General features: G+C 50.4%; 1 protein-coding gene across 9 annotated transcripts in view; it reads left to right on the top strand.

The window, feature by feature from the left end:
* The window catches only part of SPTAN1 (spectrin alpha, non-erythrocytic 1), a 58,218-nt gene that overhangs the window by 30,296 nt on the left and 7,939 nt on the right, over positions 1–19,983 (top strand). For 6 of the 9 annotated variants that reach the window (XM_055541309.1, XM_055541307.1, XM_055541311.1 and 3 more), the window contains 22 exons: positions 759–957; positions 2,294–2,398; positions 2,821–2,844; positions 3,388–3,423; positions 5,495–5,542; positions 6,264–6,355; positions 6,660–6,804; positions 6,900–7,081; positions 7,676–7,775; positions 7,900–8,097; positions 8,201–8,347; positions 9,742–9,845; positions 9,951–10,113; positions 10,495–10,509; positions 12,118–12,249; positions 12,504–12,641; positions 13,532–13,636; positions 14,938–15,146; positions 16,216–16,336; positions 16,521–16,642; positions 17,054–17,186; positions 18,799–18,897. In XM_055541309.1, coding sequence (XP_055397284.1) covers positions 759–957; positions 2,294–2,398; positions 2,821–2,844; positions 3,388–3,423; positions 5,495–5,542; positions 6,264–6,355; positions 6,660–6,804; positions 6,900–7,081; positions 7,676–7,775; positions 7,900–8,097; positions 8,201–8,347; positions 9,742–9,845; positions 9,951–10,113; positions 10,495–10,509; positions 12,118–12,249; positions 12,504–12,641; positions 13,532–13,636; positions 14,938–15,146; positions 16,216–16,336; positions 16,521–16,642; positions 17,054–17,186; positions 18,799–18,897 — 2,617 coding nt within the window. The remainder of the gene's footprint in view (positions 1–758; positions 958–2,293; positions 2,399–2,820; positions 2,845–3,387; positions 3,424–5,494; positions 5,543–6,263; positions 6,356–6,659; positions 6,805–6,899; positions 7,082–7,675; positions 7,776–7,899; positions 8,098–8,200; positions 8,348–9,741; positions 9,846–9,950; positions 10,114–10,494; positions 10,510–12,117; positions 12,250–12,503; positions 12,642–13,531; positions 13,637–14,937; positions 15,147–16,215; positions 16,337–16,520; positions 16,643–17,053; positions 17,187–18,798; positions 18,898–19,983) is intronic. The other 3 variants (XM_055541308.1, XM_055541312.1, XM_055541316.1) reach the window with 1 other exon arrangement.

A 19,983-nucleotide genomic window follows, 5' to 3' on the forward strand; every position in this document is an offset into this window, starting at 1 on the left:
CGTTCCTGTTTTATTTCACTTTTGGAGACTTAGATTCTATTCTAGATCTTTTTTTAACTTTCAACTCAGTTGTATTAAGTTTGCTATTTTCACATCTGCAAGGATACCAGGAGTTCAGCCTTTTGTATTTTGGTTCCCAAGGGTTCGAGTGTTGTTGGATTCTTCATAAGAAACCCTCAGCTAATGAATTGTGCTTTATGTGATTTCTCCTTCCAAAGTGGCCAAAACTTCCTGAGAAATAAGTATATTAACATTAGAAACAGTAGGAATTCCCTACTGTTCCAGAGATACTAACACCCTGAATGAGGCTGTTGTAAAGCTCAGCGTGCCTTCCCCCACCACCTGGGGCCTGCTGGCAGAATCATACGACAGGAGAACAGGCCCTCTGCATACACCACGCCCAGCAAGTCCATCTCTCATCGGGCAGCTGTGGTCGCATGGAGCCTGTGTTGTGCTGAACGCTTGGTTTTGGTCATCTGTGGTTGTGGTGTTGTCAGTGCACACGCGGCCCCAGGGCTGAGTGTGCCGGGCCGTCCCCGCCACCCCATTGTGAACGGTGCAGTGTGTGCTTGTCCCGGAGGCTGTCCGTGGGTCCTCGGGGCCTGTGTCTTCACCTGCTGTCTGATACTCTGCCACCACAGCGTCATCCTTATCAACCCACAGCCTTGGACCGCCTCTCGAAGACAGAGGTGGTCTGCCTCCATAGGAAGTTAACCCACCTCCCCTCCCTCCCTCGTCACCCTCTTGAATTACTTCAGGTACCATTCTCTGCTGGAACTGGGAGAGAAGCGTAAAGGCATGTTGGAGAAGAGCTGTAAGAAGTTCATGTTGTTCCGTGAAGCGAACGAGCTACAGCAGTGGATCAATGAGAAAGAAGCAGCCCTGACAAGTGAGGAGGTTGGTGCGGACTTGGAGCAGGTTGAAGTGCTGCAGAAGAAGTTTGACGACTTCCAGAAGGTATGGGAGGTCTTGCAGCTGAGCGGAAAATTGTTCAAAGATTTGGATCTCTTGACATATGACTGTGGATTTCTGGAATGAAAATTACAGAGATTATATTCCTCTGTCTCTGTAGCCATTTTTAAGCAAGTTTAATCATAACTTTTCTTGCACCAGTTTAGTTCTGAGAAGACATCAATACATGCAGTTTTCTTTACATGTTGTTTTAAGAACTTTCCTAATCTATCATACAAAAATGTGTAAAAGTAGTTTTCCTCATTAGGGTTAAATTCACATAACATTGGGCTTCTCTAGTGGCTCAGTTGGTAAAGAATGTGCCTGCAACACAGGAGACCCAGGTTCAATCCCTGTGTTGGGAAGATCCCCTGGAGAAGGGAATGACGACTCACTCCAGTATTCTTTCTTGGAGAATGCCATGGGTAGAGGAGCCTGGTGGGCTACAGTCCATGGAGTCGCAAAGAGGCAGATATGACTGAGCGACTTTCATGTAACATACAGTTAACTATTTTAAAGGATGTAATTCAGAAGCATTTGGTTCGTTCACAGTGTCTATTTCGAAAGGAGACCACAGACCCATGAAGCAGCCTCTCCTTTCCCCCCTCCCCGCCTCCACACCAACACCTGGCAAACACCAAGCTGCTTTTTGTCTCTGGATGTATGTGTCCTGGACATTTCACATAAATGGAAGCACATATTGTGTTACTCTGTGGCTAGGGGCTTCACAGAAGGTTTTGAAAGTCTTGTCATTGTAGATGGATCAGTGATCTAGTGTTTATTGGCTAATGCTCTGTGGTGTGTATATATATACCACATATTGTGTATCCATTCCTCCAGTTTAAAAATACTCTTGTGGGACTTCCCTGGCCGGCCAGTGGTTAAGACTGTGCTTCCAGTGCAAAGGGTAGGGGTTTGATCCCTGATCAGCAGCGTTCCAGATGCCTGCGTACTATGGCCAAGAGGCATATATATATATTCTTAGGACCAGTTCAGTTGGGTAGGAGGGTGCCTCGTGGCAAGCTCTAAAATTTCATCACATTTTTAATATGTGTCCTCTCCCCCACAAAGGAAGGTTTTTAAAAAATCTCCAGCCAGAATAGTTTTTCATTAACTGCAGTTCGTTTAGTAAGTAAGAGACAGGTTATTTCCAATGCCATGTGGTTTTCTTACTTTTTCAGTAGCAGCAAGCAGGATTTTCTAATTTAGGTCATTGTTAAGGAGTAGAAAAACTACTTACGGGATACCTGTCAGATAGAAATTGATGTAGTTCATGAGTATCTGTGGTCCTCCTTTGGATTGCTGTTGTGAGTTCTAGTTACATTGTCTTTGTTCTTTGAAGGATCTCAAGGCCAATGAGTCACGGCTGAAGGACATTAACAAGGTGGCTGAAGACCTGGAGTCGGAAGGTCTGATGGCGGAGGAGGTGCAGGCCGTGCAGCAGCAGGTGGGGGTCTGGCTCCCGCATGGAGCCCGCTTGGGAGCAGCTTGGCCCCGGCCTGTGTTGTAGCCCAGCTCGCGTGCCCCGTAGTGCACGGTTTGGCCAGGGTGCAGGTTCTCCGTGTGACCTGCACTGTCTTGTTTACCTTCGACGGGAGGGAAAAACAGGTCTCCTTCTTAGGCCCCTTAAGTATCATGGTAGTTATTGAATCTTTTTTAAGCCTTAACTGGTAATAAATTCATGCAGTTCCTTAAATGAAAGGTTCTGTGTAAAAACACTTGGTCGCCTTGTAGACTTTAATAGCTCCTCTGGCCAGTCACGTTGCCTGTCTCTCTCTAATCTCTCCCGTGCCTCCAGTTTGACTTGACAGTGGCAGGTGTTACTGATGTTTCCTCTAATAACGTGATTGTTTCCTTCTCTGTTTGTAGGAGGTGTATGGCGCGATGCCCAGGGTAAGTGTCAGGTGCCCCGTCTATAACTTGAACTTGAGGATTAACTCTTGGGAAGGGTATACAGTCAAGAGTCCCATAAAGATTTCTGTTCTTGAACCTCTAGAGATGCATTTTGTGTGTAAAAGCCTGTGCAAAAGAAATAAGTTGATTTCTGTTTGTCATTCTCCAAAAATCAAAAAGTTTTTCTCTGTGTGGTTTCTTAGAACTTTTCTGCCAGCAGTTAACTTAGGTTTATTTATCCCTTTTCAAAGAATCCTCTGAGAATGATACAAAGAGAAGCAGGAAATTTTATTAAATTTCCTCATTCTCTCCATCTCTCCTACTGCATTTTAAAAAAAGAGAGAGACTTTTTCACTCCTGTTTGCTTCATTTCCCTCAGTCAGCCCTGCAATTTGCTGCCAGCCAGTGATAAGTTCTGACTCGCAGTGGGGAACACTGTTCTGATTTCTCTGAACTTCCCATCGTTCAGAGGAAAAGCTGATGCAGCTTTGTTTTGTGCTCAGTTTCTTGGCTGCCTAAATTCTTCCCTTTTTCTTCAAACAGGATGAATCGGATTCCAAGACAGCCTCCCCTTGGAAGGTAAGAGTTTGTCTGCAAATTGTTAATTCCAGAGGTTTTCCAGGACCAGAAATGCTTCATGTCCTTTTCTAGTGTGCCTGTTTCTGAGTAGTTAGGCTTGTCTGAGTGTGGTCATTTCTGGCCTTGTGTGGCCTGGTGTCTTTCTGACCCTGGTGTTAATATTCTTTGAATTGGTCACGTCTTGAAATGAGATGCTTAATAACATAGAAGCAGCATGTCTTCCTGTAGACGCTCAGCACAAGTTTAGGTAGGGGTTGAGCTTGTCACACACTGTCTCTGCCAGAGTGTACAGTTGGCCATCTGTGTTTGGATTCAACCAACCAGCAATTGAAAATGCTGGCATTTGATCCATGGTTGGTTGAATCCAAGGATTCAGAACCTGAGCACACAGGGCGTCAGCTCTGAGGGACTTGAGCATCCATGAATTTTAGTACCTTGGGGGGTCCTGGGACCCTTTCCCCTTAAGAACCAAGGATATGGGGATGACTGCAGTTTGCAGAGGTCACACTGCATAGTGAGGCATGGTTCCACCGGTAGGACTGCAGCTCAAAAGGAAATGACATGAAGATGAAAACGGGAGAAGAGTTTGTTTTCAACATCCGCCTGACCGCTTTCTCCTGGTGCCTAAGAAAGGCTTGATGGAAAGTCCATGTCCTGAGGCGAGATGTTTACAAGCTGCAGTAGACGTTGTTCCACAGAGACTGGGATGGTGCTTAGCCAAGGTGGACGTAACTCTGACCAGCAGGACCAAGGGAGTGTTCTCATGTGTAGTGCTTATAGCTGTGATTATGGAACTAGCTGCTCAATGCCAATTGGAGCATCTTTCCTCCTGACTCAGCTCTTCGGGAATACGTCCCTTAAGTTATAGACAAGCTGGAAAAAGCAGGTTTCTTCATGAAGTCATATCTTCCTAAAATATAAAGAAAGCATGAAAACCTAGCAACAGGCTCTCTCACCAGTCCCTCGTTTGGTACTTCGCAGCCCTGTCACCTGGCTTGTCGTGGGGACCTAGGTTGAACGGGATTTGTTTCTTTGGCCTCCTTATCTCCCCAGGCTCTGACCATTCTGCTTATTAAATAGACTGTAAATTGCTTGGAAAGATGCATGTTTCCTTTTATTCCACTTTCTCCTTTTTTCTCTGTCTTAATTTCCTTACATAACAAAATTTAGTCATTGGTGTCATGAATGGGCAGCATCCTTATCTATTTGACATCTGGCAGTTTGCCAGAGTTTTTTCTGGTAACAGATATTTTTTCAGAAATACATGTCAGATGATTTGATAAACACCAGTACTTCCTGATTCTGAAAAGAATGGGAAACAATGGCTGGCTGCTTTCTGACCCCTATACACACCCACACTGGTTGAAAACATCGTCTGGGTGTGTCCCTGGAACATTCCAGGAGCCCGACTTCCCTACATACACACTCGGCTCCTTTTTGTTATGTACTTGAGGATTACAGGCCTCACATGCCTGCCATGTAGGGTTTCTTTCTGATTAAACCAGGTCAGCTCTGAGAGCCAAGGGGCACGATTTTTAAAAGGGACATTGATGAGAGGAAGCTAATTCATCAGTGATTTTTCTTCTCATCCAGTAAGGTTGTTTCCCTTAGTTCAAGGGGCCACTGTTAGAAGGAGTAACAATCCAGTAACCATAAATAGAAATGAAATTATTGGTGCACTTGAGTGTTTAAATAGTCTCAGCTGGCAGCATTTCTTCCATTGAGTGTGTTTTCTGGACTCTTCTCCTATAGTAGGAACAAGAAAAAGACACAGTCAGTAGTCTTTGAGCCGCTTTTTTCTGTCCAGTGAACTTTTAATTGTGGGTTCCACTGTTCTTTCACTCTTCATGTAAAATTAACCATTGAGTTGGATGTGATTGTGCACTTGGGTTTCTGCCTGACTTTCTCCTTGTTGGTACTTTCTTGCTGCTCTGTTCAGAAATTTGACAATATTCTTTTACAATCATTTGGTGGACAATTGGGCCCTAATTAATGGCACTTGCATCTCAGATTTCTCTTGTAATCAGCAGACACGTGATTAGTTTGCTCTTCTGCTTCCCTCCCCACATAGTCTGCTCGCCTGATGGTTCACACCGTGGCCACCTTTAATTCCATCAAGGTAAGACGCCAGGACAGCTGCCCCGGCGCTGCCTGGCCCCCGTCCTCCTGGCCCGCTCCCGTCTTCGGCCCTTGTCCTCACGAGCTGTGTGGGCTGTAGCAGCCGTCACTCTCGTGGCTCCAAGGGTGTCCTGGTCACTGTTGTTCTCTGTGTGCGGCAGGAGCCATGATAGGCTCACCCAGTTCTGCTGGTGCCTCCCGGAGGGCTGGGAGCTGTGGGGAGCGTGTTATCCGGAAGGCAGTGAAGGCCTCTCCTGACTCCTTTTTGGGCCCCAGGCCAGTTTGTCCTCTGAGGACAGGGTCCTACAGCCATGCTGTGGTCAGGCTGCTTCCCCCGCCCCGGTGGTGCCGCCAAGATCAGTCTGGGGCGGCAGACGTGGGACTCTGTCCACTCGGCAGTTGTTCCGAAGCTGATGCTGTGAGGCAGGCACCAGGCTAGGCACTGAGATGAGGACAGATCAGCCTTCTCTTTCCTGCTGCTTCCACGGCCATTCCAAGCCGGGTGCTGGCAGAGTGTTTGCACCGTGGAGTCTGGCGAGCTGTGGCCAGATCTGACTTTCTGGACTTTGGCTATCACCGTGTGCTCACCGATTGAACTGGGAAGGTCGGAACCAGGAAGTCCTCGGTGCCCCAGGCTTTCCTTTCTTGTGAAGCCACCAGGGCTCTGGTTCTGCCCTTTTCCTGGAGTCGGGTGTGGGCTGATGCCTCCTGTCCTCCGGCAGGAGCTCAACGAGCGCTGGCGGTCCCTGCAGCAGCTGGCTGAGGAGCGGAGCCAACTCCTGGGCAGTGCCCACGAAGTGCAGCGGTTCCACAGGTGAGGGGTGGCTCCATGGGTAGGAGTGGTCCTGCGGCGGTGGGGAGTGGGCTCCATAGGTGAGGGGCAGCCCGGGCTGGCAGGAGAAGGAGCCGGCGACGATCAGGTTCACCTCGGCTGGATCTTCTCCGTGCTGGTGCTCTGGCACTTGATGGATGCTCAGTCAGTACTGCTGAGCGGGTGGACATGTGCTCCATGCCATTTAGAGTGCAGTTGGTGGGCCGCTGACACGTGCCAGTGAAACACCGGGGTCAAGGCAGCCATACTCTGCACTCATGAATGTGAACATGTGTCTTACCTACAGAGATGCTGACGAAACCAAAGAGTGGATCGAAGAGAAGAACCAGGCTCTAAACACAGACAACTATGGCCACGACCTGGCCAGTGTCCAGGCCCTGCAGCGCAAGCACGAGGGCTTCGAGAGGGACCTCGCGGCCCTTGGTGACAAGGTGAGAGGCGGCGCACGGATGCAGAGCTGGCTTTCCCCGATTCTGCCGGAGGCCACGCTCCCCGCTTCCCCACCTCTCACCTCTTTCTTCCCCAGGTGAACTCGCTCGGGGAGACAGCCGAGCGCCTGATCCAGTCCCACCCCGAGTCGGCAGAGGACCTGCAGGAGAAGTGCACCGAGCTGAACCAGGCATGGAGCAGCCTGGGCAAGCGTGCCGACCAGCGCAAGGCCAAGCTGGGCGACTCCCACGACCTGCAGCGCTTCCTCAGCGACTTCCGGTGAGAAGCCAGGCTCGGGCCAGAGGCCTTTCTAGCTGGATGAAATACATGCGTAGACTGAACACATCTCAGGTTTGATCCTGGGAATTACTTGGTGGTCCAGTGGTTAGGACCTGGTGCTTTCACTGGTGAGGGCCCAGGTTCAATTCCTGGTCAGGGAACTGAGATCCTGAGATCTTATATACCTGTTTGTTCTTTCTGTGAGGACTTCTTGATTTTTTAAAGTTATTAACTCAGTAAGACAAGAGGCTTCGGAATAATTTACTCAGAGCTCTGCTGCTGCTGCTGCTGCTAAGTCGCTTGAGTCATGTCCGACTCTATGCAACCCGATAGACGGCAGCCCACCAGGCTCCCCCGTCCCTGGGATTCTCCAAGAACACTGGAGTGGGTTGCCATTTCCTTCTCCAGTGCATGAGAGTGAAAAGTGAAAGTGAAGTCGCTCAGTCATGTCCAACTCAGAGCTCTAGCCCCATTCAATAGATTAATCCCAAATAACTTTCTGAGACAAGACTTAGGGAGTCCTCTCTTTTCCTGGGCAGAAGGCCCGCTTGCCAGGGAATGTAATAGCCATTCCTCTGTGGCTCTGGTTTCCAGGGACCTCATGTCTTGGATCAATGGAATCCGAGGTCTGGTGTCCTCAGATGAGCTAGCCAAGGATGTCACCGGAGCTGAGGCCCTGCTGGAGCGACACCAGGTGGGTTGGCCTGCTGAGCAGCACATACATGGTGACCCTGCCAGGCCAGGAGGGCTTCAGTGGTTGACGCGAGAGTGGGCAGCTCCTCCTGCCAGTTACCTAATCCCTCCCCTCCTCTTGGCAGGAACACCGGACAGAAATTGATGCCAGAGCTGGCACTTTCCAGGCATTTGAGCAGTTTGGGCAGCAGCTGTTGGCTCATGGGCACTATGCCAGCCCCGAGATCAAGGAGAAGCTCGATGTTCTAGACCAGGAGCGCGCAGACCTTGAGAAGGCCTGGGTCCAGCGCAGGATGATGCTGGATCAGTGCCTTGAATTGCAGGTACCTGCTCTGGATGGTAGCTTCCTGTTTGCCACAGGATTTCAGACCAGGTGTTTTGTGCCAGAGGCTCCTTGTCTCCTCACATCCCTCTCCCCTTCTTTAGCTGTTCCATCGGGATTGCGAGCAGGCCGAGAACTGGATGGCTGCCCGAGAGGCCTTCCTGAACACAGAAGACAAAGGGGACTCGCTAGACAGTGTGGAGGCTCTGATCAAAAAACACGAGGACTTTGACAAAGCAATTAATGTCCAGGTAGGGGCTTCCCCAGTGGCTCGGCGGTAAAGAATTCACCTGCTGTGCAGGAGACTGGTTTGACCCCTGGGTCGGGAAGATCCTCCAGAGGAGGAAGTGGCAACCCACTGCAGTATTCTTGTCTGGAAAATCCCACAGACAGAGGGGTCTGGTGGGCTACAGTCCATGGGGTCGTAAAGAGTCAGACCCAACTAAGCAACTAGACAAGAGCAAGAAGGCCTTTGTACCTTAGATCCTGTAGCTGGGTTTTCCCAGATTGATGTCTTCTGTCTCTGTTGGCATATTCTCTTTGCCTGCTCTCAGTGATTAGAACAAAAGATAGTTTCTGTTTGCTTAACTCGGCTGGAGAGCTTTGGCAACTTCCTCGAATTAGAATACTTGGTGGTGGGAATTCCCTGGTGGCGCAGTGGATAGGAATCTGCCTGTGAATGCAGAGGACGTGTGTTCACTCCCTGGTCTGGAAGATTCTTCACGCCGTGGAGCAGCTAAGCCCACGAGTTGCAGTTACTGAGCCTATGGCCTATGTGCCACAGCTGCTGAAGCCCGAGCGCCTAGAGTCTTGTGCTCTGCGACAAGAGAAGGGACTGCAGTGAGAATCCCACACACGACTAGAGAAAACCCACGTGTAGCAGCAAAGACCCAGCACAGCCAGAAGAAAGACGTGAATAAAGCACGTGGTGGTGACTGCACAGGAAGCAGTGTAGACCCCACTGGGTCTAGTGCAAACCTGTGCAGTCGAGAAAAAGTGACATACGTAAATAGTTTTTTTAAACTTTATATGTAAATTCTGGCACTTTAAAGATTTTGAGAACAGATGCCACAGGGGAAATTTTTTTATAGTGAAAGGGAAGAAAAGCAAATTTGTGGGTAGGTAAGTGCATATATGAAGATGAACCAGAAAGTTACAAAAGTCTTTGGCTTATAAACCATTTTGTTGAAAATCTGATGATCTTTTTCTGTGAAGCCTAAATTTTTTTGGCAACTCCTTGAGTCATGTAGGATCTTAGTTCCTCTACCAGGGGTTGAACCTGTGCCCTCTGCATTGGAAACATAGAGTCTTAACCATGGGACCACCCAGGAATTAATTCCCTGTGAAGCCCAATTTCCCTTTTCCAGTGGACTACGTCTCATAGGTGATGAAGCCTAGTTTCGTTTGTGATGTCTGCTGGTGTTCAAACCCCGGCCCCACCCCAGCATGACCTGGCACCTTCTTGAGTTAAACTCTACTCTAATAATGATTGAAATCAAGCTTTCCTCTGGCTTTTTACACTCCTGCTTCTAAAGTGTCGGTGTATTCTGATCCCATCACCAGCTAGTCACCCAAAATAACCGTTCTCTTCTCGGACCTGCAGTCATCTTGCCTGCCCTGACCTCACGATTCTCTTTGCCGACAGGAGGAGAAGATTGCTGCCCTGCAGTCCTTTGCCGACCAGCTCATCGCTGGCGGCCACTACGCCAAAGGTGACATCTCCAGCCGGCGCAATGAGGTTCTGGACAGGTGGGTGGTCAGTGCAGCTGACGGGTCCTGCTGCACTTGTGTGAGAGCCCCGGCCTGACTACCTCCTTGGGGTGCTCACCTTTGCTCTCGGTTCCACCTTCTCAGGTGGCGCCGTCTAAAAGCTCAGATGATTGAGAAGAGGTCAAAGCTGGGAGAATCACAGACCCTCCAGCAGTTCAGCCGGGATGTAGATGAGATTGAAGCTTGGATCAGTGAAAAATTACAGACTGCAAGTGATGAGTCATATAAGGACCCCACCAACATCCAGGTGAGCTGAACCCACAAGGTGTGTGTCTCCGAAGTAGCCTGTGCTCCTGAGTAGCTCTTGCTAAAAATAAGGCATCTTTAGAAGGGAGAGTTATCTCTAGGTACCTCCTCCTACCCACAGTAATGCCAAGATAAGTGTTTTAGTAAGTGAACCGGTGGGAAGACTTCCCCTAAATGATGAGAGCCAATTAAGAAGCTGCTTCCGTCACTTGACGCTGCTGAGGCGGTGCCTGCGTTAGAGCCTGTAGAAAAGGCCCCCTTAAAACCGCTGTTTCCAAATGCTGACCTTCCCAGGGGAAGTATGACAGTTTCTGTTGAATAGGTGATGTTGCATATTCACATCAGTGTACTGAACTCTTGTTATTTTAATCTGTTTTTGTAGCTTTCCAAGCTGCTGGTAAGTTTTATGTTTTCTTAAAGAGTTTTAGTTAAATGAGCTCCAGTGTCTGTGCTCTTGTGTATAGATTCTCATAATCGTGATCACAGTCTGCTGGTGTCTTCTTCATCCATGCTTTTTGTTTCTAATCATCCATCACACTCCATCCAAGTGTCCCTGTGGGATGTGGCTTTCTCTGTTGTAATTAGCCTGAGCCCTTCCCTTTCTCCTCCCTCCCCATGCCCGGCTCATCACTTAGGCAGGTTCTGTACAGTGTTTGATTTGGGGGGCAGCAGTGAACTGCTTTCTTTCCAAAGATGCACTGTTTTAAAACGAAACTACTTTTCTCCAAGTTTGGGCTCTTCTTGCTGTGGACTCAGGGCTCTCGGTGGATGGGGGCAGGGCCAGCTGGGAGAGTTTCGTTGCCCACGTGACCTTTTGTCCAGAAGTGCTGGTCACTGGAGAGGGACAGTGAGAGGTCCACAAAGTAGCAGGTGATAATGCTTCTAAGTCTACGAGAAGCCTGGTTTGAGAGGTTAAGATCAAAGTGGACATCACCAAAGGGGCAGTGAAAGGCTTTATAGTCAAAATGTAGCTTAGAAGTGGCTTAAATGGATGGGAATTGAGCCAAAGAGCAATCAGGAAAAGAGGGGACCTGGGCTTTTGTCAGGGTGTGTGGGCATCTGAGACCTTTTTTGTTCTGTATTTGGGCTCGAGTGTTAGAGTATGTGGCCAGGCTGCTTTATGTTGGCACTGCATTTCACCAGCCATGTGCCTCCATCTTCTGACAGTTGCTGCCCCTGAAATGAAACATTTGATGCAGAATCCTTCCCCAGTTGCACTGCTTTTTTCCTTTTATTTTTTCCCTGGATATCATCCTCACCCGAGACCCTGTGTTTCTCACCCAGAGCTGTCCCACAGCTGTGTCCTTTTGGTTGTCTCCTGTGGTGCCCCTGCAGCTTGTATCTCGATGGGGTTTTAAGTTCACTGTCAGGCCCCTGCCCCTCAGATGCCCATCATTCTTCCAGCCCTCTTTTCTAGCAAAATGAAGCTCTTACCTACAGTCAAGCCTGGATTTTGATAAATCCAGGAGTTTTGAATGATGACCACTGCCGAAGGAGAAGCTGGGAAAGCCCAGTTCTATGGCAGCTTCAGGGTTCTCTCTGGATGGTGGGGCAGGCTCACCCTCATATGCCTGGTGTCATGGGGACTGCCACCCTAGGTGATGAGAGGCCAGATGTGTTGTTCCTTATTGCTTCTGTTCCCTAAGGAGGAAGCCATGCATAGGAATTGATGCACAGGTAGATTAAGAACTACAATTGGCCATTGCCACTTCCTGCAAAAGTGTTGGAAAGCGTCTGCTTGTAGAATTTCACTCTGATTCAGGAGTTGAGTGAGCTCACCTGCTCCTGAGCTGGTGCCTTTCCTCTCTCTGAACTCCCACCAGACTGACTCCAGAAGCGTTTCTCACAGATTCTGTGACTGCCTTCTAGAATAGCGTTGCTGCCTGCTCCTAGTTCTCTTAAGTTCGCTACCACTCCTTTCTGAGAACCCCTTATTCCTGAAGACACTGCCTCGCAGGACCTGGTTTTGAAAGCTAGTGGGGGGGTTTGTTTTTGGTGTTTTCAGAGCAAGCATCAGAAGCACCAGGCCTTCGAGGCAGAACTGCACGCCAATGCGGACCGGATCCGCGGGGTCATCGACATGGGCAACTCCCTCATTGACCGCGGGGCCTGTGCCGGCAGCGAGGATGCCGTCAAGGTATGGTCCCCAGCTCCTCTCCTCCTGGCCCGGAAAGAAGAGGTGCTGGACTTCACTGTCAGCATTAGAGTCCACTTGATGGTGACTCTGAAACTCAATCTTAGGAAAATACCCAGGTGTCAGTCTGTGCTGCTGATGGGTGCTAGCGAGAGCAGCGCCTGTGAGCCTCATCATCAGCCTCGCTGAGGAGGGCTTCCCAAGAGGGCGCTGGCTGTGGGGCTGCCTGTCTCTGACGACTTGCTTCTCTCGCCTAGGCCCGGCTGGCCGCCTTAGCTGACCAGTGGCAGTTCCTGGTGCAGAAGTCGGCTGAGAAGAGCCAGAAGCTGAAAGAAGCCAACAAGCAGCAGAACTTCAACACTGGCATCAAGGACTTCGACTTCTGGCTCTCTGAGGTGATACCAGGCTCTCTCCCACCAAGGGGGTTCTGAGGTGACGCTGCGGTGCCCTTTCCACCAGGGGGGTCTGAGGTGACGCTGCGGCTCCCTTCCCCCCAGGGGCTTCTGTGAACAGGCAGGGCTCTCGCCGACATCCCCTTTAATAGGAACCTTCCTTGTCAGGTGTGAGCTGTGTGCTCCGGTGGGTTTCTAAGCAGAGGGAGGGAATGTGTAGAGAAGAGAGAGCTTATCTGTGTGGGATGTGGATCTGGATCACTTGTCTCCGCAAAGAATGCGCATAGGAGGAGGTGGTAGGGTTTGTGTGCAGGCCGCTCCCCCAAGCCTGCACCCAGGTGGAAATAGGACAGTGAAGGAAGGGCCAGGAAGCTGGAGTTAGTCATAGTCTCTGTAGACAGTGTAGAGAGGATAGAAAGCCTAAAAAGAAAATTTTAGAGACCACTGTTCTATATACATCTGGTCCACACTTATTTCCATGAGTTTTTGTGTAGCCGTGGCTCTGTGTGTATTTGAGCCCATGAGTAATTTATCGTTGGTATGTATTGGTAGTGCTATTTCAAGTCATGAAAAACTCTTTGTGAACGTTTGAATAACTGCCTCAGACCATCACGGAGTGAGGGCATAATTAAAGCGTTCCCGTGCCGTTCCTGTGCTGTCGGGCACACCGATGCTTTCTGCCCAAGGGAGGTTCCCGCTAGGAAAGTGGGGCTGCTGTGTGTTCCACCACTATGCCACAGTGAAGGCAGCTGGCGTGTTCACACTCATGGGCCCTTGAGTCTGTGCCTGACAGACAGGGAAGGCGTGGGCAGTGGGGCTGGTCACACCAAGTCAGAGCAGCAGCGTGTGGACAGACGTTTGCAGCCAACAGTGATCTCCCCTTTCACTCCCAGGTGGAAGCCCTGCTGGCCTCTGAGGATTATGGCAAAGACCTGGCTTCTGTGAACAACTTGCTAAAAAAACATCAGCTGCTGGAGGCAGATATCTCTGCCCACGAGGTGAGCAGAGTGGTGCCCAGGCAACGGTCTGGGGCATTATACATGCAAAAGTGAGAAATTATGCATAAGAAATGTTACTTATATTAACTTGTGATGGGTTTATTTTAACCGGGTTAATACATTTTTCTCAGTTATCTTACTTTGCTACAATTCATAGACCTTATTTGGACTTCACAGTTTTTGTATGCATTCAGTTTTGTTTCTGTGAGTGTATGCACATAGTTCCACGCAGTTGTATTAAGTATGTGGATCTGCGTCACTACCACCAAATTCAAGATACAGACCTTGTTCTGTGAGTGCGAAGGCTCCTGGCACCCGCTGATCTGTTCACTGTCTCTAGTTCATCATTAGAGAGTGTCATGTAAATGAAAATATACAGTAGGCAACGTGCTGAGATTTTTTTGACTTAAACATTTTTTTAAATGTAACCGTTTAATTTTTAATGGCAAATGTTGACATGTAAAATCTGTATAAACTGTCCTACGAGCTGTCAGAAGTAGTTTAGAGTATAAAATGGCTCTGAGACTCAGGGATGAACATTGCTGTCCTTCCCTGAATGCACCAGGTCCTTTAGAGTCAGTCTCAAGGGGGAAAAGGTCTTCAGGTATCTGAAAGTTGTCAGGCTCTTGGAGGTGGATGCCAATTGTCCAGAATTCTAATTTTCTCAGGAAAGTTTGAATTTTATCATTAGCAATAAACTCAGTTTTCTTTAAAGTGACAGGTTCACTTTATTCATCCGCAATAAAGTATTTGTCACTCCCAAAGTTAAGAATGACCATAGTTTATTGGCCGTTCTTCCGAGTGAAAATGATGGTCTGTGAAAGAAGTGGCCAGTTCAGCTCGGAACGTGCTTCTCCTCTGGACGGTCATGGACTTCAGCACCCACAGAAGTACTTCGTGTGGGTTCCCCGTTTTATCAGATAGGATATGAAAATGGCACGCACTCGAAGGTGGATATGTAATAAAGTTAACATCTTGGCTTCCTTTTAAGGATGTGCTTAAGTGAAGGAGCGGTTTTCTGAAAGGTGGCGGCAGTGAGGACCAGATCTCTGCCCGCGGCTGCCGCTGGCGTGAGCGGCGGCGCCTCTGCTGTGGGCTTTGCACCATCAGTGCAAATGCTCCCGCAGTGAAAGAGAAGAAAAAGGCCGATGTTTTTTATTGTTATGAAAATAGTTTTGATCGCTTAGAGCCCCAGGGGTCCACACCCCTAAACCAGCCCCTCAGTGAAGAAGTTCTGATTCACAAGCACATGCTCTTGGGAGACCCAGATTTCTGACCCTCTGCCGTGTCCCTGACCCCAGGACCGCCTGAAGGACCTCAACAGCCAGGCGGACAGCCTGATGACCAGCAGCGCCTTCGACACCTCCCAGGTGAAGGACAAGCGGGACACCATCAACGGCCGTTTCCAGAAGATCAAGAGCATGGCCGCCTCGCGGCGAGCTAGGCTGAATGAATCCCACCGCCTGCACCAGTTTTTCCGGGACATGGATGATGAGGAGTCCTGGATCAAGTACGTGCTCCCACTCGGTGTCCCCAGAGCCTTAGGAACCCTGGGGTTCATTCTCTCCTGGACCCTGGTGGCGAGGCGGACATGGGTCAGATTCTGGGCCCAGCTCGGCCCAGCCTTGCCACACACCTGTGGTGGGACGTCTCCGCTTCCCCTCCTGGTGATGGTGATGGCGACCAGCACAGACTCCCTGTGGGAGTGTGTGTGATGGCGCCCGGTGCTTGTCTAGACCCTGAGGTGACTGGGAACGCTAGTGAGGTCCACCTGGGGAAGACTGCTGCTTGGGGTAAGGGAAATTTGCTATGGTTTGTTTTTATCATCCCACCCCCAGAATTCTAGTGCACTTTTTTCAGATGAAAGAGCATGTAAACAGACCATTTTTAAGGACAGATTGTGATTGTTGATTGTCAGTCGCTTTGTCATGTCCGACTCTTCGTGACGCCATGGACTGCAGCACGCCAGGCATCCCTGTCCTTCACCAGCTTCTGGAGTTTGCTCAAACTCATGTCCATTGAGTTGGTGATGGCTGCCAACCATCTCATTCTTTGCTACCTGATTCTCTTTTTGCCAAGATCCTCTCAATTCCTCACTTCCTTAAAAAGCTATTTATGGGACTTCCCTGGTAGTCCAGCAGTTAAGACTTGGCGCTTCCACTTCAGGGGGTGCAGTTTTCATCCATGGTCTGGGATCGAAGATCCCACGTGCCACACAATGAGGCCAAAATTAAAAAAAAAAAGAGTTGTTTTAAAAAAGCTGTTTCTAGTCGCATCATCCCATGGCGCCACCTGCGGCAGGTGTATGTTTGATAAGGTGGGATTGATGGGGCGTCTGCAGTGGCTCCTCCTGTTCTCCTGCAGCCCTTGCAGAGCCGCTCACAGTGGGTGCTCCTTGACGTGTGCATGGACTCTGTGCATTGGGAAGTGGAGGCTTTGTTCCCTAGAAGAGTGGCACAGACGCTCCTGAAGGGGTGGGTAGGCGCAGGAAGGAGACCGTGGGATCTGTGAACGTCACAGCTCTGTGACCACGCAGCTCCAATTGACACGGAGGCTGACTGCCTACCTGTGTTGTCCAGGGAGAAGAAGCTGCTGGTGAGCTCGGAGGACTACGGCCGTGACCTGACGGGTGTCCAGAACCTGAGGAAGAAGCATAAACGGCTGGAAGCAGAGCTTGCTGCCCACGAGCCGGCCATTCAGGTGAGAGGGTGCCTCCTGGCTGAATGGGCCTAGATAAGCTCGTCTCACTGAGGTCTCTGCAGTGTTTATGGCCCCTTGTCCCAGAGAGCAGTGGGGAAAGTCTGAATTGGATTTTGAGACCCTTTCCTGGAAGCATGAAGAAGCAGGTGCGACCACTGTGAGTCTAATTGCTCTCGCCCGTCAGGGTGTCCTGGACACTGGAAAGAAGCTGTCTGATGACAACACCATCGGGAAGGAGGAGATTCAGCAGCGCCTGGCACAGTTTGTGGAGCACTGGAAGGAGCTGAAGCAGCTGGCAGCCGCCCGGTGAGTGGCTGGGGGCACAGTGGGTGGGGCTTGCTCAGGGCTCTGGGCGCGCCAGCCCTTCGGGACCTCTTCCCGGTGAGTGGCTGGGGGCACAGTGGGTGGGGCTTGCTCAGGGCTCTGGGCGCGCCAGCCCTTGGGGACCTCTTCCCGGGGGTGCTCGGTGCCACAGTCACCCTGCTTCAGAAGCATCTCTGACAGCCCCAGGCTGAGCTGGTCCCCTTACGTGTAGTCCCGAGCTGGACCCCACATGTGGTTCTAGAGCTTCCTGTTTGATCAGCACTGGCTGTTTCACGTTAAGAGGAGGAGAAGGGCTTGAATGAACCATTTATGACTCACACAGCACTCATGTTTTTAAGCGTCCAAGTTAGAGGAGCTTATGGCTGATTTTTTTTAACTATTACCTGCAATTAGGGGCCAGCGGCTAGAAGAATCTTTGGAATATCAGCAGTTTGTAGCCAATGTGGAGGAGGAGGAAGCCTGGATCAATGAGAAGATGACCCTGGTGGCCAGTGAAGATTATGGAGACACTCTTGCTGCCATCCAGGTCAGAGACCGGGGCTGCTGCCCGCTGACCACCCTTTTCGCCTGCTTGCTCAGTGGCCATGCTTTTACCAGGAGAGCATTCAGGGCTGTCAGGCAAGGTCTCCTTGGTGACTCTCAGTCCTCAGGAGCCCGTGTCAGAGACGCTTGCCTTTGTGTAAACAGAATTGGGGTGACTCTGTCTGCCTCGATTCATGGGGTTCTTGGAAGGAACCCTGTTGTCAGCCCAGCAGTATCGCTGGTATCATCACCACAGGTTGCCAGGACCTCTTCAGTGTCCTGTGACTGCCTTAACAATCACCACAAGCTAGGTGGCTTTAAAAACTACAGGAGCTTGTTTTGTCTTAGTTTGGGGAGCCAGAGGTCCAGGATCAAGGTGTCAGTAGGGCCTGCTGTTCCACTTTGCTGCCTCCTCCAGCTCCAGGAGCTCGGCTTGTAGCAGTGGAGCTCCACCTCTGTCCTGCTCTCCCAGGGCTGCTGGTCTTCCTTCTGTGTTTTCCATGGCGTTCTCTCTGGGTGTGTCCATATTCGGATTCCCCTCTTCTCATACATGTGGGACATCAGTCATACTGGATTAGGGCCACCCGGACACCCACGTCTTAACTCAGTCGCATCTGCAAAGACCTCGTTTCCACATTCCTGGGTGCTGGGTTAGGACTTGGTATCTTGAGCACACATTTCAACCCACAACACACCTCCTCAGTACATTGGTTAGCTATTGCTGTGGAACAACACTAAAGAGAACAGTTTCTTTCCCATGAATCTGAATTGATGGGCATTTTCTCAGCTGCTCTCCCTGGGACTGCTCACACAGCTGCACTGAGGCAGGGGGTCACTGGGCTGAGAAGTCCATGGTGACGTCATTCATGTGGCTCTGACTGGGACATCTCAGTGGCCTCTCACTGTCCAACAAGGTTAGATCAGCTTCTGTGGGCGGTGGTAATGGAGGCCAAGGCTGCAGGGACTTTAAGGCCTGGCCTGTGGGACAGAGCAGCCCGGCTTCCCTCTTCATAAGAGGAGTGGCACTTTGTAGTTGAGTGTTCCTCCATCTGTGCCCCCAGTTGTGGAAGCAGAGTTATGCATTCCTGATTGTTGAAGGGGCACCTGAGCCATGCTCCTGCCAGCGGGAATCCTCCCAGATGGTCGGGGGATGCAGGTAGATGGGAGAGGCAGGCAGTGGTCTCCTGTCTTCTGCATTGCTGAGTCTCCTGAAAGCCAACACAAGGGGCGCTGTCTCCAGTGCTTCAGCTGTGTGGAGGGAAAGACGAGACTTTGAAGGTTCCCCAGGAGACATGCTTGAGTTAAATCTTAGGGCAGGCATCACTGTACAGTTGGTGCTTATCTGAAGGTTCCTCCGTGTCCATTCTGTGGTCTCCAGGGAACAGAAGGCCTGTGCTGGTTGACAGAGCTTCACCTCTTCAGAAAGGCCTTCCCTGGCCCACCCACCTCTAGTCATGCTTAACACTTGATGATTTCCAGCTTATTCTGTATCCATTGTCGTCTTTGCCCCAGCTGACTGGGGTCCCTGTGAGGGCACCCCCAGTCCTGCTCCTCTGTGGTCCTGCCCACCGCCTGTGCCAGGCTCTCAGGAGTTGGCCTGGCTGCTCCCACTGCAGGGCTTGCTGAAGAAGCACGAAGCCTTCGAGACGGACTTCACTGTGCACAAGGACCGAGTGAACGACGTCTGCACCAACGGGCAGGACCTGGTGAAGAAGGTGAGCCTGGCTTCTTCCCAATAGCGGCTGCATCCCTGCACTCCATGAGTAACTGCACAGCCCTCCTTCTTTTTTTGTTCATATTTATTTATTTGGCTTTGCTGGGTTTCAGTGGCGGCATACAGGCTCTCAGTTGCAGCGTATGGGATCTAGTCCCCTGACCAGGGGGCCCCCTGCATTGGGAGCTTAGTCTTAGACACTGGACCACCAGGGAAATCCCCTCCTCTTCTGCAGTCAACAAGTAAAGCTGACTCTGTAGCACTTGAATTTTTCTGCCTTAATTAGGCAAAACAGTAGCCCTGCTGGTCCTTCTGGGACACTGGCGTTGCCATGGGGCTGCTCTTCTAGTTTCTTCTCCAGGAATTCAGCTCTTTATAGAGCTGGTAGAACACACAGGTCGTCACCCCTAAAGCCCCCGCCAGAGATGGCCCCAGCTGACACCTCCGGGTCAGACCCACCCCCCTCCCAGACTCTCCTCGTGCAGAGCCACCCACAAAGTTAAATGGCACCTGTTGGTGTACATCAGAGGGTAAAACCCGGCTGCTCTCCAGGACATTAGACAAACGCATCTGTTAAAACTCAAGGTTCATTGCATTCAAACAGCCTTTTAGGGTGAAAGCAAAAAATAAGGGAGATGTCTTGGTACTTCCTCAGCAGCAGTGAAGTGAGGTCACTCCCAGGTTGAAATCCGGGCTAAATGCAGTGCCTTCAGTCTGTCATGAGCTCTGCAAGACAGATGACTTCTACCAACTCTGATTGCCTATCACAAACATGTCATGAGTGAATAAGATTCCCCATCACAGAACTTGCCCTGGCGATCAGATGAGAGGTTTGCTCCTGGCGTTTGCTCCACAGGTGGTAACAGTGTAGTTAAAATCCATGTTTGCTGAGGAGCTTTACTTTTTGCCCTCATGGGCAGATAACCTGATAGAGGCTAATTTCAGATACAGACCAGTGTCCACAAAGACAAGGCGCGTGCAGGACTCGCCACACTCGTGCGCCCACACCAGCGTTCTCTGTCCTTTAAGCCTGTAAGATGGCGCTCTCCAGTGTTCTTTGATCTCCTGGCAAAGAGCCTGGTGCACT

This window comes from Bubalus kerabau, chromosome 11, assembly GCF_029407905.1.
Source record: "Bubalus kerabau isolate K-KA32 ecotype Philippines breed swamp buffalo chromosome 11, PCC_UOA_SB_1v2, whole genome shotgun sequence".
NCBI lineage: Eukaryota > Metazoa > Chordata > Mammalia > Artiodactyla > Bovidae > Bubalus > Bubalus kerabau.